Source organism: Aotus nancymaae, unplaced genomic scaffold (assembly GCF_030222135.1).
Source record: "Aotus nancymaae isolate 86718 unplaced genomic scaffold, 86718_ANA_hifiasm-v0.15.2.pri h1tg000033l, whole genome shotgun sequence".
In the NCBI taxonomy this organism is placed as follows: domain Eukaryota; kingdom Metazoa; phylum Chordata; class Mammalia; order Primates; family Aotidae; genus Aotus; species Aotus nancymaae.
The window spans coordinates 55,714,820-55,727,575 of NW_026988447.1; the positions used below are offsets into that span (position 1 = coordinate 55,714,820).

The 12,756-nt window shown below is 39.9% G+C and overlaps 1 protein-coding gene across 3 annotated transcripts in view; it reads right to left on the reverse strand.

Annotated features, from left to right (window-relative positions):
• MCUB (mitochondrial calcium uniporter dominant negative subunit beta) overlaps nucleotides 1–12,756 on the reverse strand; it is a 128,932-nt gene that overhangs the window by 36,443 nt on the left and 79,733 nt on the right. For all 3 annotated transcript variants that reach the window (XM_012436514.2, XM_064384018.1, XM_012436516.3), the window contains exons 2-3: nucleotides 2,356–2,431; nucleotides 1,048–1,218 (exon numbers count right to left, since the gene is read on the reverse strand). In XM_012436514.2, the coding sequence (XP_012291937.2) occupies nucleotides 1,048–1,218; nucleotides 2,356–2,431 (247 nt within the window). The remainder of the gene's footprint in view (nucleotides 1–1,047; nucleotides 1,219–2,355; nucleotides 2,432–12,756) is intronic.

The following is a 12,756-nucleotide window of genomic DNA, read 5'->3' on the forward strand; positions in this document are numbered from 1 at the left end:
TTCCTCCCTCATTTCCCCCAAGTCTTTGTGCAAATGTAACCGTAGCAAGCCCACCCCTGCCCACACACACCTTCCACATTCTGCTTTTTCTTCATAACACTTATGATTTAACATAACATATAATTTATTTATCTTGTTTACCTAAATATGAGCTCCATAACGGCAGGAGTTTTTATCCCTTTTGTTCTTTGCACTACCTCTAGCATACAGAACAGTGCCTGGTTTATATGTTAGGTGCTCAATAAATATTCGTTGAATGAACCAATTAATCTCCATTTTCCAACTTTTGTATCTATTCTTTAATTAATTTGGAACTTGGATAGGGAAAAATAATGTTTATTTCCCTTTCAAAACTGCAGCAGTAATCATGAACTTAAATAACTTTATTCTAAGCATTTAACATCATAATAAAATAATGCAAATTTATTAATTTATCTATATTTACAGTTTCTATATAGGGCTAGGGTAAATAATTCTTTTTTCTATCTTAGGAGAAGTTGGTCTAAGATCACTTCAAACCATGAGAGCATCAAAGCTGTATTCTAAATTTTAAATGTCTAAATGATGCAATACTTCTGGTTTTTTAAAAAATGTATATTCTTCCTATGAACTAATTCTGCCAAAAAACATACTAGACTGTAACTGCTTTATAATAGAAGTGAATGATTTTTTTTGTGTACTTTATTCAGTGGCTTATTTTAATCATTAAAACTGCATTTTGTTTTCTAATTATTCAGATTTTGCTGAGAATTGCACACTAATGCCTGTGCCACTAAGATTTTCTTGAGAAAAATCTTTAAGGCTAAGTTTATAAAATAAGTAACTGAAATTTACATGAAATTTATTCCATTAATTTTTCACTCAATGAAATTAAAAGTTTTTTAAATAGTGCTGATGCCTAAAAATGAAAGAGTAAGGACCAACCATTTATTATCTAATTAATTAAACAACATACTTCTTTCTAGAAAAGTAAAGAACCAAAAAAAAGTTCAGAAGAGAGACAGAAACCCTGGGACAAAGTTGTAAAATATATATATCCATATATACCTGCTGTGAAGATGGCTGCAGTTTTGATACCCTTATCTTCATTGTGCAGGTCCTGAAGGAATGAACCAACTGTTGACAACATTGGTTTGACAACAAATTGACAACGTTCTTTTCTAGATGGCAAGGTAAGTGTTATCAAAGGAAGGCCATGTCTATAATTAACTGCTATTTCTGTTAAAAAAAAAAAAAAAAAGACAATATAGGAATGGGTAAAATTTACTTTAAGGAAAAAAAACTTAAAATACAAGAATTCTAGAAGAAATGCTCAAACATGAAATACACAAACCTCTGAAGTCCTACAAAAATCTGTAAATTGTTCCTATAGTGCCTTCATTATACTACAGTTTACATATTCCCTACCACTCTGTAACATTTCGGTGTAGCATGTACCACACTTTATTACCTGCTTAGAGTCTTCCCAGTGGTTGGCGTGGTGGCTCATGCCTGTAATCTCAGCACTTTGGGAGGCTCAGGTGGGTGGATTGCCTAAACCCAGGAGAGTTTGAGAGCAGTCTGGGCAACATGGCGAAACCCCATCTCTACAAAATATGCAAAAATTAATCTGGCACAGTGGTGTGCACTTGTAGTTGCAGTTACTTAAGAGGCTAAACTGGGAGGATGGTTTCAGCCTGGGAAGCAGAAGTTGCAGTGAGCCAAGATCGTGCCAGTGCACTCCAGCTGGGGTGACAGAGCTAGACCCTGATTAAACTGAAAAAGAAAAAGAAAGTCTTCCCAGGTAAACAGTTAAGTTCTTGAGGACAGAAACGACTTATTTTTCTTTTTTTTTTTTTTGTCCCCGCAACTCCCCTTTCTTTTTGAGACCAGGTCTTGCTCTGTTGCCCAGACTAGAGTGGGACAATCATGGCTCACTGTAGCCTCTGTTTGGGCTCAAGCAATCTTCCCACCTCAGCCTCCTGGGTAGCTGGGACTATAGGCATGTGCCACCATGCCTGGCTAATTTTTGTATTTTTTGTAGAGATGGGGTTTTGCTTTGTTGGCCAGGATGGTCCCAAACTTCTAAGCTCAAGGGATTTGCCCGCCTTGGCTTCCCAAAGTGCTGGGATTACAGGTGACTGTGTCCACCCAACTATTTCTTATCATCTCTGACTCTTCTGATTGCTGAGGTGGACATTTGACAAAAGACAGCAGCTATATTACGGGAGCACAAAAGGGTGAAAGTGAACCCAATCAGAGGATGGGGTAGGATGCGGATAGTGTAAGACAATCTGTTCTGCTCAAAACTCTCAGCTCTTTATTTGGAAGAAAGGAAAACAATTAACATATGAATCAAATGATAAGAAAGCTTACCATCAGGTGGCACCACTGTACTATAATGGTGTGACTGGTAGTATTTCAGATTTCCACATAGCTTCACACACAAAACCTACAAGAAGGAAAGATTAGTTTGTTTTTTAAAAAAAGAGTGGGAAAGATGAAATAAGTGTGTTTATTTTACCAGAAGATTCTTCTTAATACTATATGAAAAGCACAACGAAAAACTCAACTTGTCACATATCCCAGGGTGGGCCCTTGGCAAGCTCACTGAACCTTCCCACCTGTATGCTTGCCTGCTACTATGTATGCTGTAGCAGTAACACATGGGATGTGGTCCTCAAACTGGAGTATGAGGCCCCCTGAAAATCCTAAAGTTCTGTGAGAAGTTTTATGCTCAGTATTTCCTTTCAGGTAATAATCGAAAACAAATGGTACAAGTATATACCGTCTAGGCCAGGTGTGGTGGCTCACGCCTGTAATCCAAGCACTTTGGAGGCCAAGGCGGGTGAATCACCTGAGGTTGGGAGTGCAAGACCAGCCTGACCAACATTGTGAAACCCCGTCTTTATTAAAAAAAAAAAAAAAGTATATACAGTCTAGATACATGATTCTCAATATGTGGTCCCCAGACCAGAAGCATCAGCAACCACTTGGGGCTCATTAAAAATGCAGAGTCACAGATTCAGACCAGACTTACTAAATTATAATCTGCATTTTAACAAGATCATCAGATGAGTCACATGCACATTAGAGTTCACACTGCTCTGTGCTGTCTACTATGGTAAACACTAGTTAAATGTGGCTATTTAAATTAGTTTAAATTATGTACAGGTGGAACGCCTCTAATCCTACCACTTTGGGAGGCCAAAGCAGGAGGATTGCTTGAGCTCAGGAGTTCAAGACCAGCCTGCCCAACATAGTGAGACCCTGACTCCTATAAATAGCAACCACAAAAAATTATGTACATAAACATTCAGAATCTCAGTCACCTTTGCCACATTTCAAGTGCTCAAAAGCTCCCTATGTCTACTGGCTATCTCACTGAAAAGCAAAAGCAGAGGAATAGGATATTTCTATCATCATAGAAAGTTCTACTGGACAGCAGTGCTGAGTCTACAACATTTGAATGGCCACCTCACCATGGAACATGTTTTGGGGGCTTTCATTGGTGTTTGTGTTTACACAATTGCATTGGTGCTTAATGAAGACCTAATGATATCATGGTGCACTGTGTGAACAAAGATACTATGGGAGTAGAAAGAACGGGCATTGAGGAATTGGTACATAGGCATTTGGAACTCAAAAGGACTTGTGCCAGGGAAATTAGTACCAAAGTCACAACATGGTGGCTGTACACTGATCTATAATTTTTTTTTTTTTTTTTTGGATACGGAGTCTGCCTCTGTTGCGCATGCTGGAGTGCAGTGGAACGGTCTTGGCTCACTGCAACCTCTGCCTCCCAGGTTCAAGCGATTCTCCTGCCTCAGTCTCCCCAGTAGCTGGGATTACAGGCACCCGCCACCACGCCTAGCTAATTTTTGTATTTTTATTAGCGACAAGGTTTCACCACATTGGCCACATTGGTCTCAAACTCCTGACCTCAGGTGACCCGCCCTCCTTGGCCTCTCAATATGCGGGGATTACAGGTGTGAGCCACTGAGCTTGGTCCTGATCCATATTTTTGCATGCATCACCTTACAGTAGTTTATTAACAATAAGTTTGCCAGTAATTGTGCAATGAATAATTCTTTTATAAATTGCATTTTAAAATTTTTCAGGATTTGAGGTTACACTATTAAAATAATAAATTACACCTGTAATCCCAGGGCAGGTATATAACCTGAGGTCAGGAGTTTGAGACCAGCCTGATCAACATGGTGAAATCCCGTTTCTACTAAATACAAAAAATTAGCCAGGTGTGGTGGCTCATGCCTGTAATCCCAGCTACTTGGGAGGCTACAGCAGGAGAATCGCTTTGAACCTGGGAGGTGGAAGTTGCAGTGAGCCAAGATTGTGCCATTGCACTCCAGCCTGGGCAAAAAGAGTGAAACTCTATCTCAAAATAAATAAATAAAATGAAATAATAAATCAGCAGTTAAAAGTGTGCTGTTTCAAAAAATAAAGATGACATTGACCCAAATGACACTCCATTATGCTCGAAATTAAAAGAATCTCATCAAATAAGTGAAACAAAACATTCAAATACGTATTTTAGTATTAAATACAACATAGGCAGTAAGTGTCAACACAACATCACCTTTTACAGTAAGGCTGATCACTTGAGATTTCTTTTTTTTTTTTTTGAGACAGAGTCTCAGTGTTGTCCAGGCTGGAGTACAGTGGTGCAGTCTTGGCTCACTGCAACCTCTGACTCGCGGGTTCAAGCGATTCTCCTACCTCAGTCTCCCGAGTAGCTGGGATTATAGCTGCCTGCCACCACGCCTGGCCAATTTTTTGTATTTATAGTAGAGACAGGGTTTCGCAATGTTGGCCAGGCTGGTCTCGAACTCTTGACCTCAAGTGATCTGCCTGCCTCATCCTCCCAAAGTGTTGCAATTAAAGGTATAAGCAACCACGACTGGCCAGAGCTTTATTTCTAAAAATGTAGCTCACTACTAAGATGAGAAGAAAAAGGCAGATGATGTCTTAAAATAGAGGCAAATCTCAATAAAAAATATAGGTAGACGTTCTCCAAGTGTGGATAATGGATATTATAACACTGTCTACTACTTTTAGCAAAACTACATAAAAATGAGATAAAATGTATCCACTTGAAGACACATCAGAATTCTCTATCAAAATACTTCTATAAAAATATTTAATGAGACAAATAATTTTCCATGCATAAAAGTCAAATACAGGAAGGTAGGGAGTAGGCCGGGCATGGTGGCTCACGCCCATAATCCCAGCACTTTGGGAGGCTGAGGCAGGTGGATTGCTTGAGCCGAGAACTTAGAGACTAGCCTGGGTAACACGGTGACACCCTGTCTCCACAAAAAAATACAAAAAACAGTTAGTCTGCCATGGAGGTGCATGCCTGTAGTCCCAGCTACTTGGGAGGCTGAGGCAGGAGGAGGAGGCTACAATGAACCAAGACTGCAGCTACTACACTCCAGCCAGGGCCACAGAGAGAAACCCTACCTCAAAAAAAAAAAAGGAGCAAAAGTTAAAGCCCCTCCGTTTACTTCCCTATAATCCTGCAAGTCTCCCCCTCCCCAGGGGTAACCACGGCTAGTAGTTTGGCGTGTATCCTTCCAGACTTTTTTCTACACATTACCAAATTCTATGCTAGAGTCCGAACAATGGTAAAGACAGTTTATGAGTCAGGTTCCTAAATGCCGTTGGTGATAATTCAGTGATCACAAAGTATCATTTAACATACTGATAAAATTTCAGGTGTACTGCTGAAGAAGTAACTGTAAAGAGGCATCCACACGACAACTAGAAGATGCTGAAGGAAGGCAGAGTGGGCAGAGAAAAACAGCAGGGCTTTCTCAAGCTTTTGCATGCTTAAGAATCACCTGGAAGCCTTGTTAAAAACACAGATTCCTGGACCCCCCCCCCACAGAGATTTTTAATCTAAAAGGTCAGTTTATATTTGCATTTTTAATAAACTCCAGAGGTAAACTGAAGTTTCAAGTATGAGGACCACACTGAGAAGCCAGGCTTTAGTTGACCTCTCCCCACCTCACACCACCACACACATATGCTGCCACTCCAGGCTTCAGGGCACCATGCTAAATTTCTGCATAGAATCATCCTGAATTCCAAATTTTAGTGCCTGGTCAAGTGTTACTGCCTTTAAATGGAATTTGGTATCAGGGCAAAAGATGATTTGGGCTTCTCTTTAATCATAGTAACAGAAGCACGTTTGTTCCTGACCACAGAGCTCCTGTATCCCTTGGAATTTCCTGGGTGATTAAAATCACAGAGATTGGAGTCTCTGTGGTTTTAATGAGGTAACTCTTGGTGGGATGCTAGATGGCTTCAGGATGGGACTGGATGCCAGAAAGATCAAACCTTGATTAGAAGCCTAGAATGTTCAGCCCCAACTTCTCAGCCTCCAGGGAGGGGAGAGAGGCTGGAGATTGAGTTAACAAATCTATTATGCTCACATGATGAAACCTCCATGAAAGTCCCTAAACAATGAGGTTCAGGGAATTTTCAGGTTGGTGAATGTCACCACATGCTGGGAGGGTGACACAACCTAACTTCATGAGACAGAAGCTTCTGGGCTCAGGACCTCCAAACAGTGAAAACTTATGCTCACACAAACTGTACCTTGCTTTATCTCTTTTTTTTTGAGACAGAGTTTCGCTCTGTTACCAAGGCTGGAGTGCAATGGCGCGATCTCGGCTCACCGCAACCTCCGCCTCCTGGGTTCAGGCAGTTCTCCTGCCTGAGCCTCCCGAGTAGTTGGGACTACAGGCATGTGCCACCATGCCCAGCTAATTTTTGCATTTTTAGTAGAGACAGGGTTTCACCATGTTGACCAGGATGGTCTCGATCTCTTGACTTCGTGATCCGCCCACCTCGGCCTCCCAAAGTGCTGGGATTATAGGTGTAAGTCACTGTACCTGGCACCTTGCTTTATCTCTTAATCCAACAGTTTATCTATATCCTTTAGAATATCCTTATAATAAACCCGTAAGCATAAGTAAAGTGTTCCCCTGAGTTTTATGAGCCATTTTAGTAAATAACTGAGGTTGAGGATGTTATAAGTAAAATTTCGATGCCGCAAAAGAAATAGCACTACAAGATAAATCCTCTCAGCAAGGCAGTTTACTTCTATAGAAGAGTGCAGCGTACAGATGGAGCAATGGTGCCCACACGCTCAGACAAGGGGGAAAGGGGTACTTATGCCTGATGGGGGACGTCCCTACTACTGTGTCATTCCCCTATTGGCTAGGGTTAGAACGCACAAGCTAGACTAATCCTGACTAGTTATTTTAAAGAGAGCAGGGGTCCGAGCTGGAGTGGCAGGGTGGGTGTTTTGGTGGTAAGGATGGTTACAGGTGGGTCAGAGCAGGTAGCCGCGGTGACCTAGGTCAAAGAAAGTGACTGAAGCAGGTGATCGGGGTGAGTCAGGATGGAGCCAGGGGCCAGAGGAACAGATGTGAACTACTAATTAGACTGGTGGAGAAGGTTGTTTACTGGAATTACAAGGAAGTTAAACTTTAAAACAGAATTAAAGAATAAGAGAGCTGAACATACTGACATATTGATTCTTTGAAGAGAAACTTGGGGTTCACCATAACAAGGAGGGGGTCATAGGAACCCCTGATTTATAGTCTCCTGTGAGAAATATTAGAGGTCCAGGACTCATAATTGGCATCTTAAGTGGCGCAGTCTTGTGGGACTAAGCTGTTAACTTGTGGGATCTGATGTTAACTCCAAGTAGATAGTGTCAGTATTGATTTAAATTGTAGGACACCGAGATGGTGTTTTAAAAGTTGGAGAACTGGTTGTTGGTATGAGGAAAATACCCACACATGTGCTGGCAGAAGTTTTCTATGGGTAGAAACAGATCATAGTAACCCATATGAGCGTTGTGAATTTACCTATTTCTGAAAATTATCTTATAGTAGTCTAAAACAAGAAGTAACTAAAAGTTCGACATTCTGTTGGTAGGAGACACTAAAAGTGGCCCATGTCTAGATCAAGCTAAGCCTTCTAGTGATTTAAGAACTTGATCTATGACATCTTTTTTTTTTTTCTGAGACAGAGTCTTACTCTGTCACCCAGACCGGAATGCAATGGCACAGTCTCTGCTCACGGCAACCTCCGCCTCCCGGGCTCAAGCAATTCTCCTGTCTCAGCCTCCTGAGTAGCTGTGATTACAGGTGCCCACCACCACACCCAGCTAATTTTTGTATTTTTAATAGAGATGGGGTTTTACCATGTTGGCCAGGCTAGTTTTGAACTCCTGACCTCAAATGATCCATCTGCTTGGCCTCCCAAAGTGCTGGGATTACAGGTGTGAGCCACCGTGGCTGGCCGATCTATGATATCTTAAGTATCACCATAACGTCCAGAACAGTGACCTTATGCTGGTAATGTAAGAGCTGGCTTAGGCCACAGGAATCCAGTTGGGGGCAATATGAAATTTAACTAGACAGAAAAGGGCAAGTGCAGAAAGAAGGATAAATTCCTACTTAGAATCTATAATCCAAAATCCTAATACATGAGGAATTAAATGCTAAGAAAAAAAAAATCAACAAATTTATTTTGAAGAATAATTTACTTAAGAGAAAAATAAGAGAGTCATGCAAAACTGATGTTAACATAAATTATATTTGGGGTATTCAAAAGATAAAAGGGGTAACTGGCTTCCAGAAAATGAACAAGAAATTATGATACTAAAGTTAGTAGAAACAAAAATGAGTGACTATGAATAACTAATTAGAATTCCTAGAAATGAAAAAGTCTACGTACATGTAAAAAGGCCAGCTTAGGCTGGGCACGATGGCTCATGTCTGTAATCCCAGTACTTTGGGAGGCCGAGGCAGATGGATCACCTGATATCAAGAGTTCAAGACCAGCCTCACCAACATGGTGAAACCCTGTCTCTACTAAAAATACAAAATTAGCTGGATATAGTGATGCATGCCTGTAATCCCAGTTACTCAGGTGGCTGACACAAGAGAACTGCTTGAACCCAGGAGGCAGAGGTTGCAGTAAGCCAAGATTGTACCACCGCACTCTAGCCTGGGCAACAAAAGTCAAACTCCATCTCAAAAAAAACAACAACAACAAAAACAAACAAACAAACAAACAAAAACAGGGCCCGCTTAATAGCCTAGACAAATTCTAGTATGAATAAAGTCAATAGAAAAGAAAATGAATTGGACAATAACTCTCATAGGTGCCACACAGATAGACATAGAAACTCTAAGAAAACAAAAAGCAATTAATTCTCATACATCGCTGGCAAGAATGTAAAATGGTACAATTATTCTGGAAAACATTTGGCAGTTCACACGTCTATGTAACCCAGCAATCCCACCCTAGCTTTTTACCCTAGAGAAATAAAAGCTAATGTTCATAAAACTTGTACAAATGCCATTTCATTTTCTCCCACTAGAGTGCATACTCCCCAGGAGCAGGCAGGGACTTGGTCTGGTTCACTGCTGCATCCTCAGCACCTAGAATAGCGCCTGACACATAATAGGACCTCATAAATACATGTTACATGAACACAGGAATGTTTTCAAGATGCTATGAAAACAATTATCAACCTAGAATATTATACTCAGGAAAATTACTTCAGGCTTGCTATGATTTGAATGTGCCCCCCAAAGTTCATGTGTTGGAAACCTAATGTCCAATGCAACCATGTTGGGAGATGTGGTCTAATGGGAGGTGTTTAGGTCATGAGGGCTCCACCCTCATCAATGGATTGATGCCAATTATAAAAAGGCCTGAGGCTGTGGGTTTGACTGATCTTTCTTTTTCTCTCTCTTGCCCTTCCACCTTCTGCCATGGGATAATGCAGCAAGAAGAACCTGACCAGATGTGATCTCTCAATCTCTGACTTTCCAGCCTCCAGAACTGTGAACTAAATACATTTCTGTTCATTATTAATTACCCAGTCTATGGTTCTTGTTACAGCAGGACAAAACAGATTACAGCAAAGCTGAAAGAAATGAGTTTTTTAGGTATATCCAAGATCATGTCTTCTTTTCACAGATTTCTACAAAAGAACTTCTTCAGGAAGGAGAACTAAACCCAAGTGGAAGCTGAATACAACACTATTATGAGCTGAACTGTGTCCTAGCCCCTGCAAATTCATATATTGAAGTCTTAACCCCTAGTACCTCAGAATGTGACTGTACTTTAAAGAGGTTATTAAGTTAAAATGAGATCATTAGTGTAGCCCCTAATCCAATATAGCTGGTGTCTTTACAAGAAGAGGTGATTTGGACAGACATGTACACCCAGAAGAAAGACCGCATAAGAACACAGGGAGAAGACAGCCACGTGCAAGCCAAGTAGAGAGAAACCAACTGAGCCAACACCTTGAACTTTAACTTCTGGCCTACAGAAGCGTGGCAAGGAGGGTGTCCAAACGAGTGGAGGAGAAATTAGTGTGGGTGTCATAGCCCAAATGGGATGAAGAGGGCCTCTGCATGGAAAATAGTCTCAAACGAAAGTGCTAGAGCCCAACCGGGGTAAGAAAGTCATCTCTGCAGGGGAAGGAGTGCTGGTGGAGCTTGAGAGACTGTCACATACAGAAGACTGACCAAAAAAGAAAATATATCAAGAATAATGGAAGCCAGATTTATGCTGTCCAAGAATAGAACTATAATTATGGAAAAGGACTAGAATAAACCCTGTAGTGTTACACTGGAGCTGAAAGTACTGGTATGAAATCATGGTTTTTAATATGTAAAAATATAAAGAAACATAAATAAAAATCAATTTAAAACTTTTAAAAGATGCAAATGTTTCAAGTATGTGTATGTATAAATTTTAAATTTTACACATTTGTTTTTATATTTACATATATGTACATAAATATGTGTACGTATATTCTGTCTTTCTGAGAGAGCCTATGAGCAGTGATACCCCTAATAATTAACATCCAGCATCCAGATCTTGGCACCAAATATATGCTTACCTAAGAGGAACCAAGGCTCTTTGGAGAAATGGCTAATTCTAGGGCTGAGCATGGAAAGGACAAAATGAACCTAGAGCATCTAGCTGTACTGTAAAGCAAGGAAGTGTTCAATGAATGATGGGAGACTTATTAAAAGAACCCAGAAGGCAGGTTGAAGGGGGTCCTGATGGTTAAATCTGGAACAATTTTTAGCATTAAATAATGATAGTAACAAATTATAATCCATTGAAGGAGATTTAAAAAAAAAAAACCCATGAGTGTATTCTGATATAATTAGGTGAATAAAGTTTAATAAGTAATGAGATATTTAGAGTTTTAAAATGCCTCCACACAAAAGCATTAATCCCAAAGAAAAAATAACTTCGAAGGGAAGAAGCCTGGCAGATATCATCTTATATGATCAAAATTAATACTATCAGTAATGGGGTGAGTTGAAATCATGCAATAAGAATATATGGTATACTTTTGTGATACTCCTGACGAAAATGCTATATAATCTGAAGCAAATCACAAGGAAATATCAGACAAACCCAAAAAGGCATTCTACAAAATAATTGTAATCTTTGAAAGAGTCAAATCATGAATGTCAAAGAACGTTGTACTGATCCAGAATGGAAGAGACATGACAGCTAATTAAACTGTGATTCTGAACTTTTGTCAGCAAGGAACATTACTGGGAAAATTGGCAAGATTTTAATGAGGTCTAAAAATTACATGGTGGTAATATATTAACAGTAATTTTCTGATTTTGATGGTTGTTGTTAAAATGGAGAATGTTCTTATATTTCAGGGGAACTGGCATCAGGTCAGCAATGTATACTCCAATAGTTCAGAAACAAAATATTCTTCCTACTGCAGTCACAACTTTTCTATATGTTTGAGACTGTTTCAAAATCACGCAATTCTGAGAGACCAGTAGGCAGAAGTAAAAAAATTAATAATTCAAAAAATAATAGGCTTAGAAAAACACAAAAATTACCATATCCAGAGATAAGTGATTAATAAGAAGGAGTCAAATATTAAATAGACCTTTTTTGCATGCCAGTAGGAAACTGTGGTTACTTGGGAAATTGAAAACAAAAAAAATTTTAAAGCAAAGAAACTCCTGTATAAGATTTTATTTAGACACTCCAAGAACATTGACAATCCTCAGACATGTTAGTAAAGCTTAAAAAAGAAACCACCATATCCTACAACAACCCTTTTTAGAGGGTTATTATTAAAATTCTGAAAATCTTACACAAACTCACCACATATGCAGATCTGAATTTCAAGAATGACTCACCAAAACTTAGGTCCTTCCTTTTAGTTTACACCTCACCTCATAACCCATCTCGGAAAGCCTACCATTCCCTATCAAGGGGAATTTGATAGTTTTGAACAAACAAATGGTAAGAACCAAGTGTGTTGCGTTTTCATGTCATCCAGTTAGCCGGGCTGCCCCTCCATACCACATCTGGATTCATATTCCCCACATCAGGCCCCTCTTCTCAAATCTAAGGATTCTCAGGATGAATCCTTAGATTTAAGAAGTATAATGAGTCCTAGCTGGATGCAGTGGCTCATGTATGTAATCCCAACACTTTGGGAGGCTGAGGCAGGAGGATTACTTGAGCCCAGGGCTTTAAGACTAGCCTGGGCAATGGGGTGAAACCCTATTTCTATTTTTATTTTAAAAAATAATAAATACAGCTGGGCACGGTGGCTCACGCCTATAATCCCAGCACTTTGGAAGGCCGAGGCAGGCAGATCACAAGGTCAGGAGTTCGAGACCAGCCTGACCAACATGGTGAAACTCCATCACTACTAAAAAT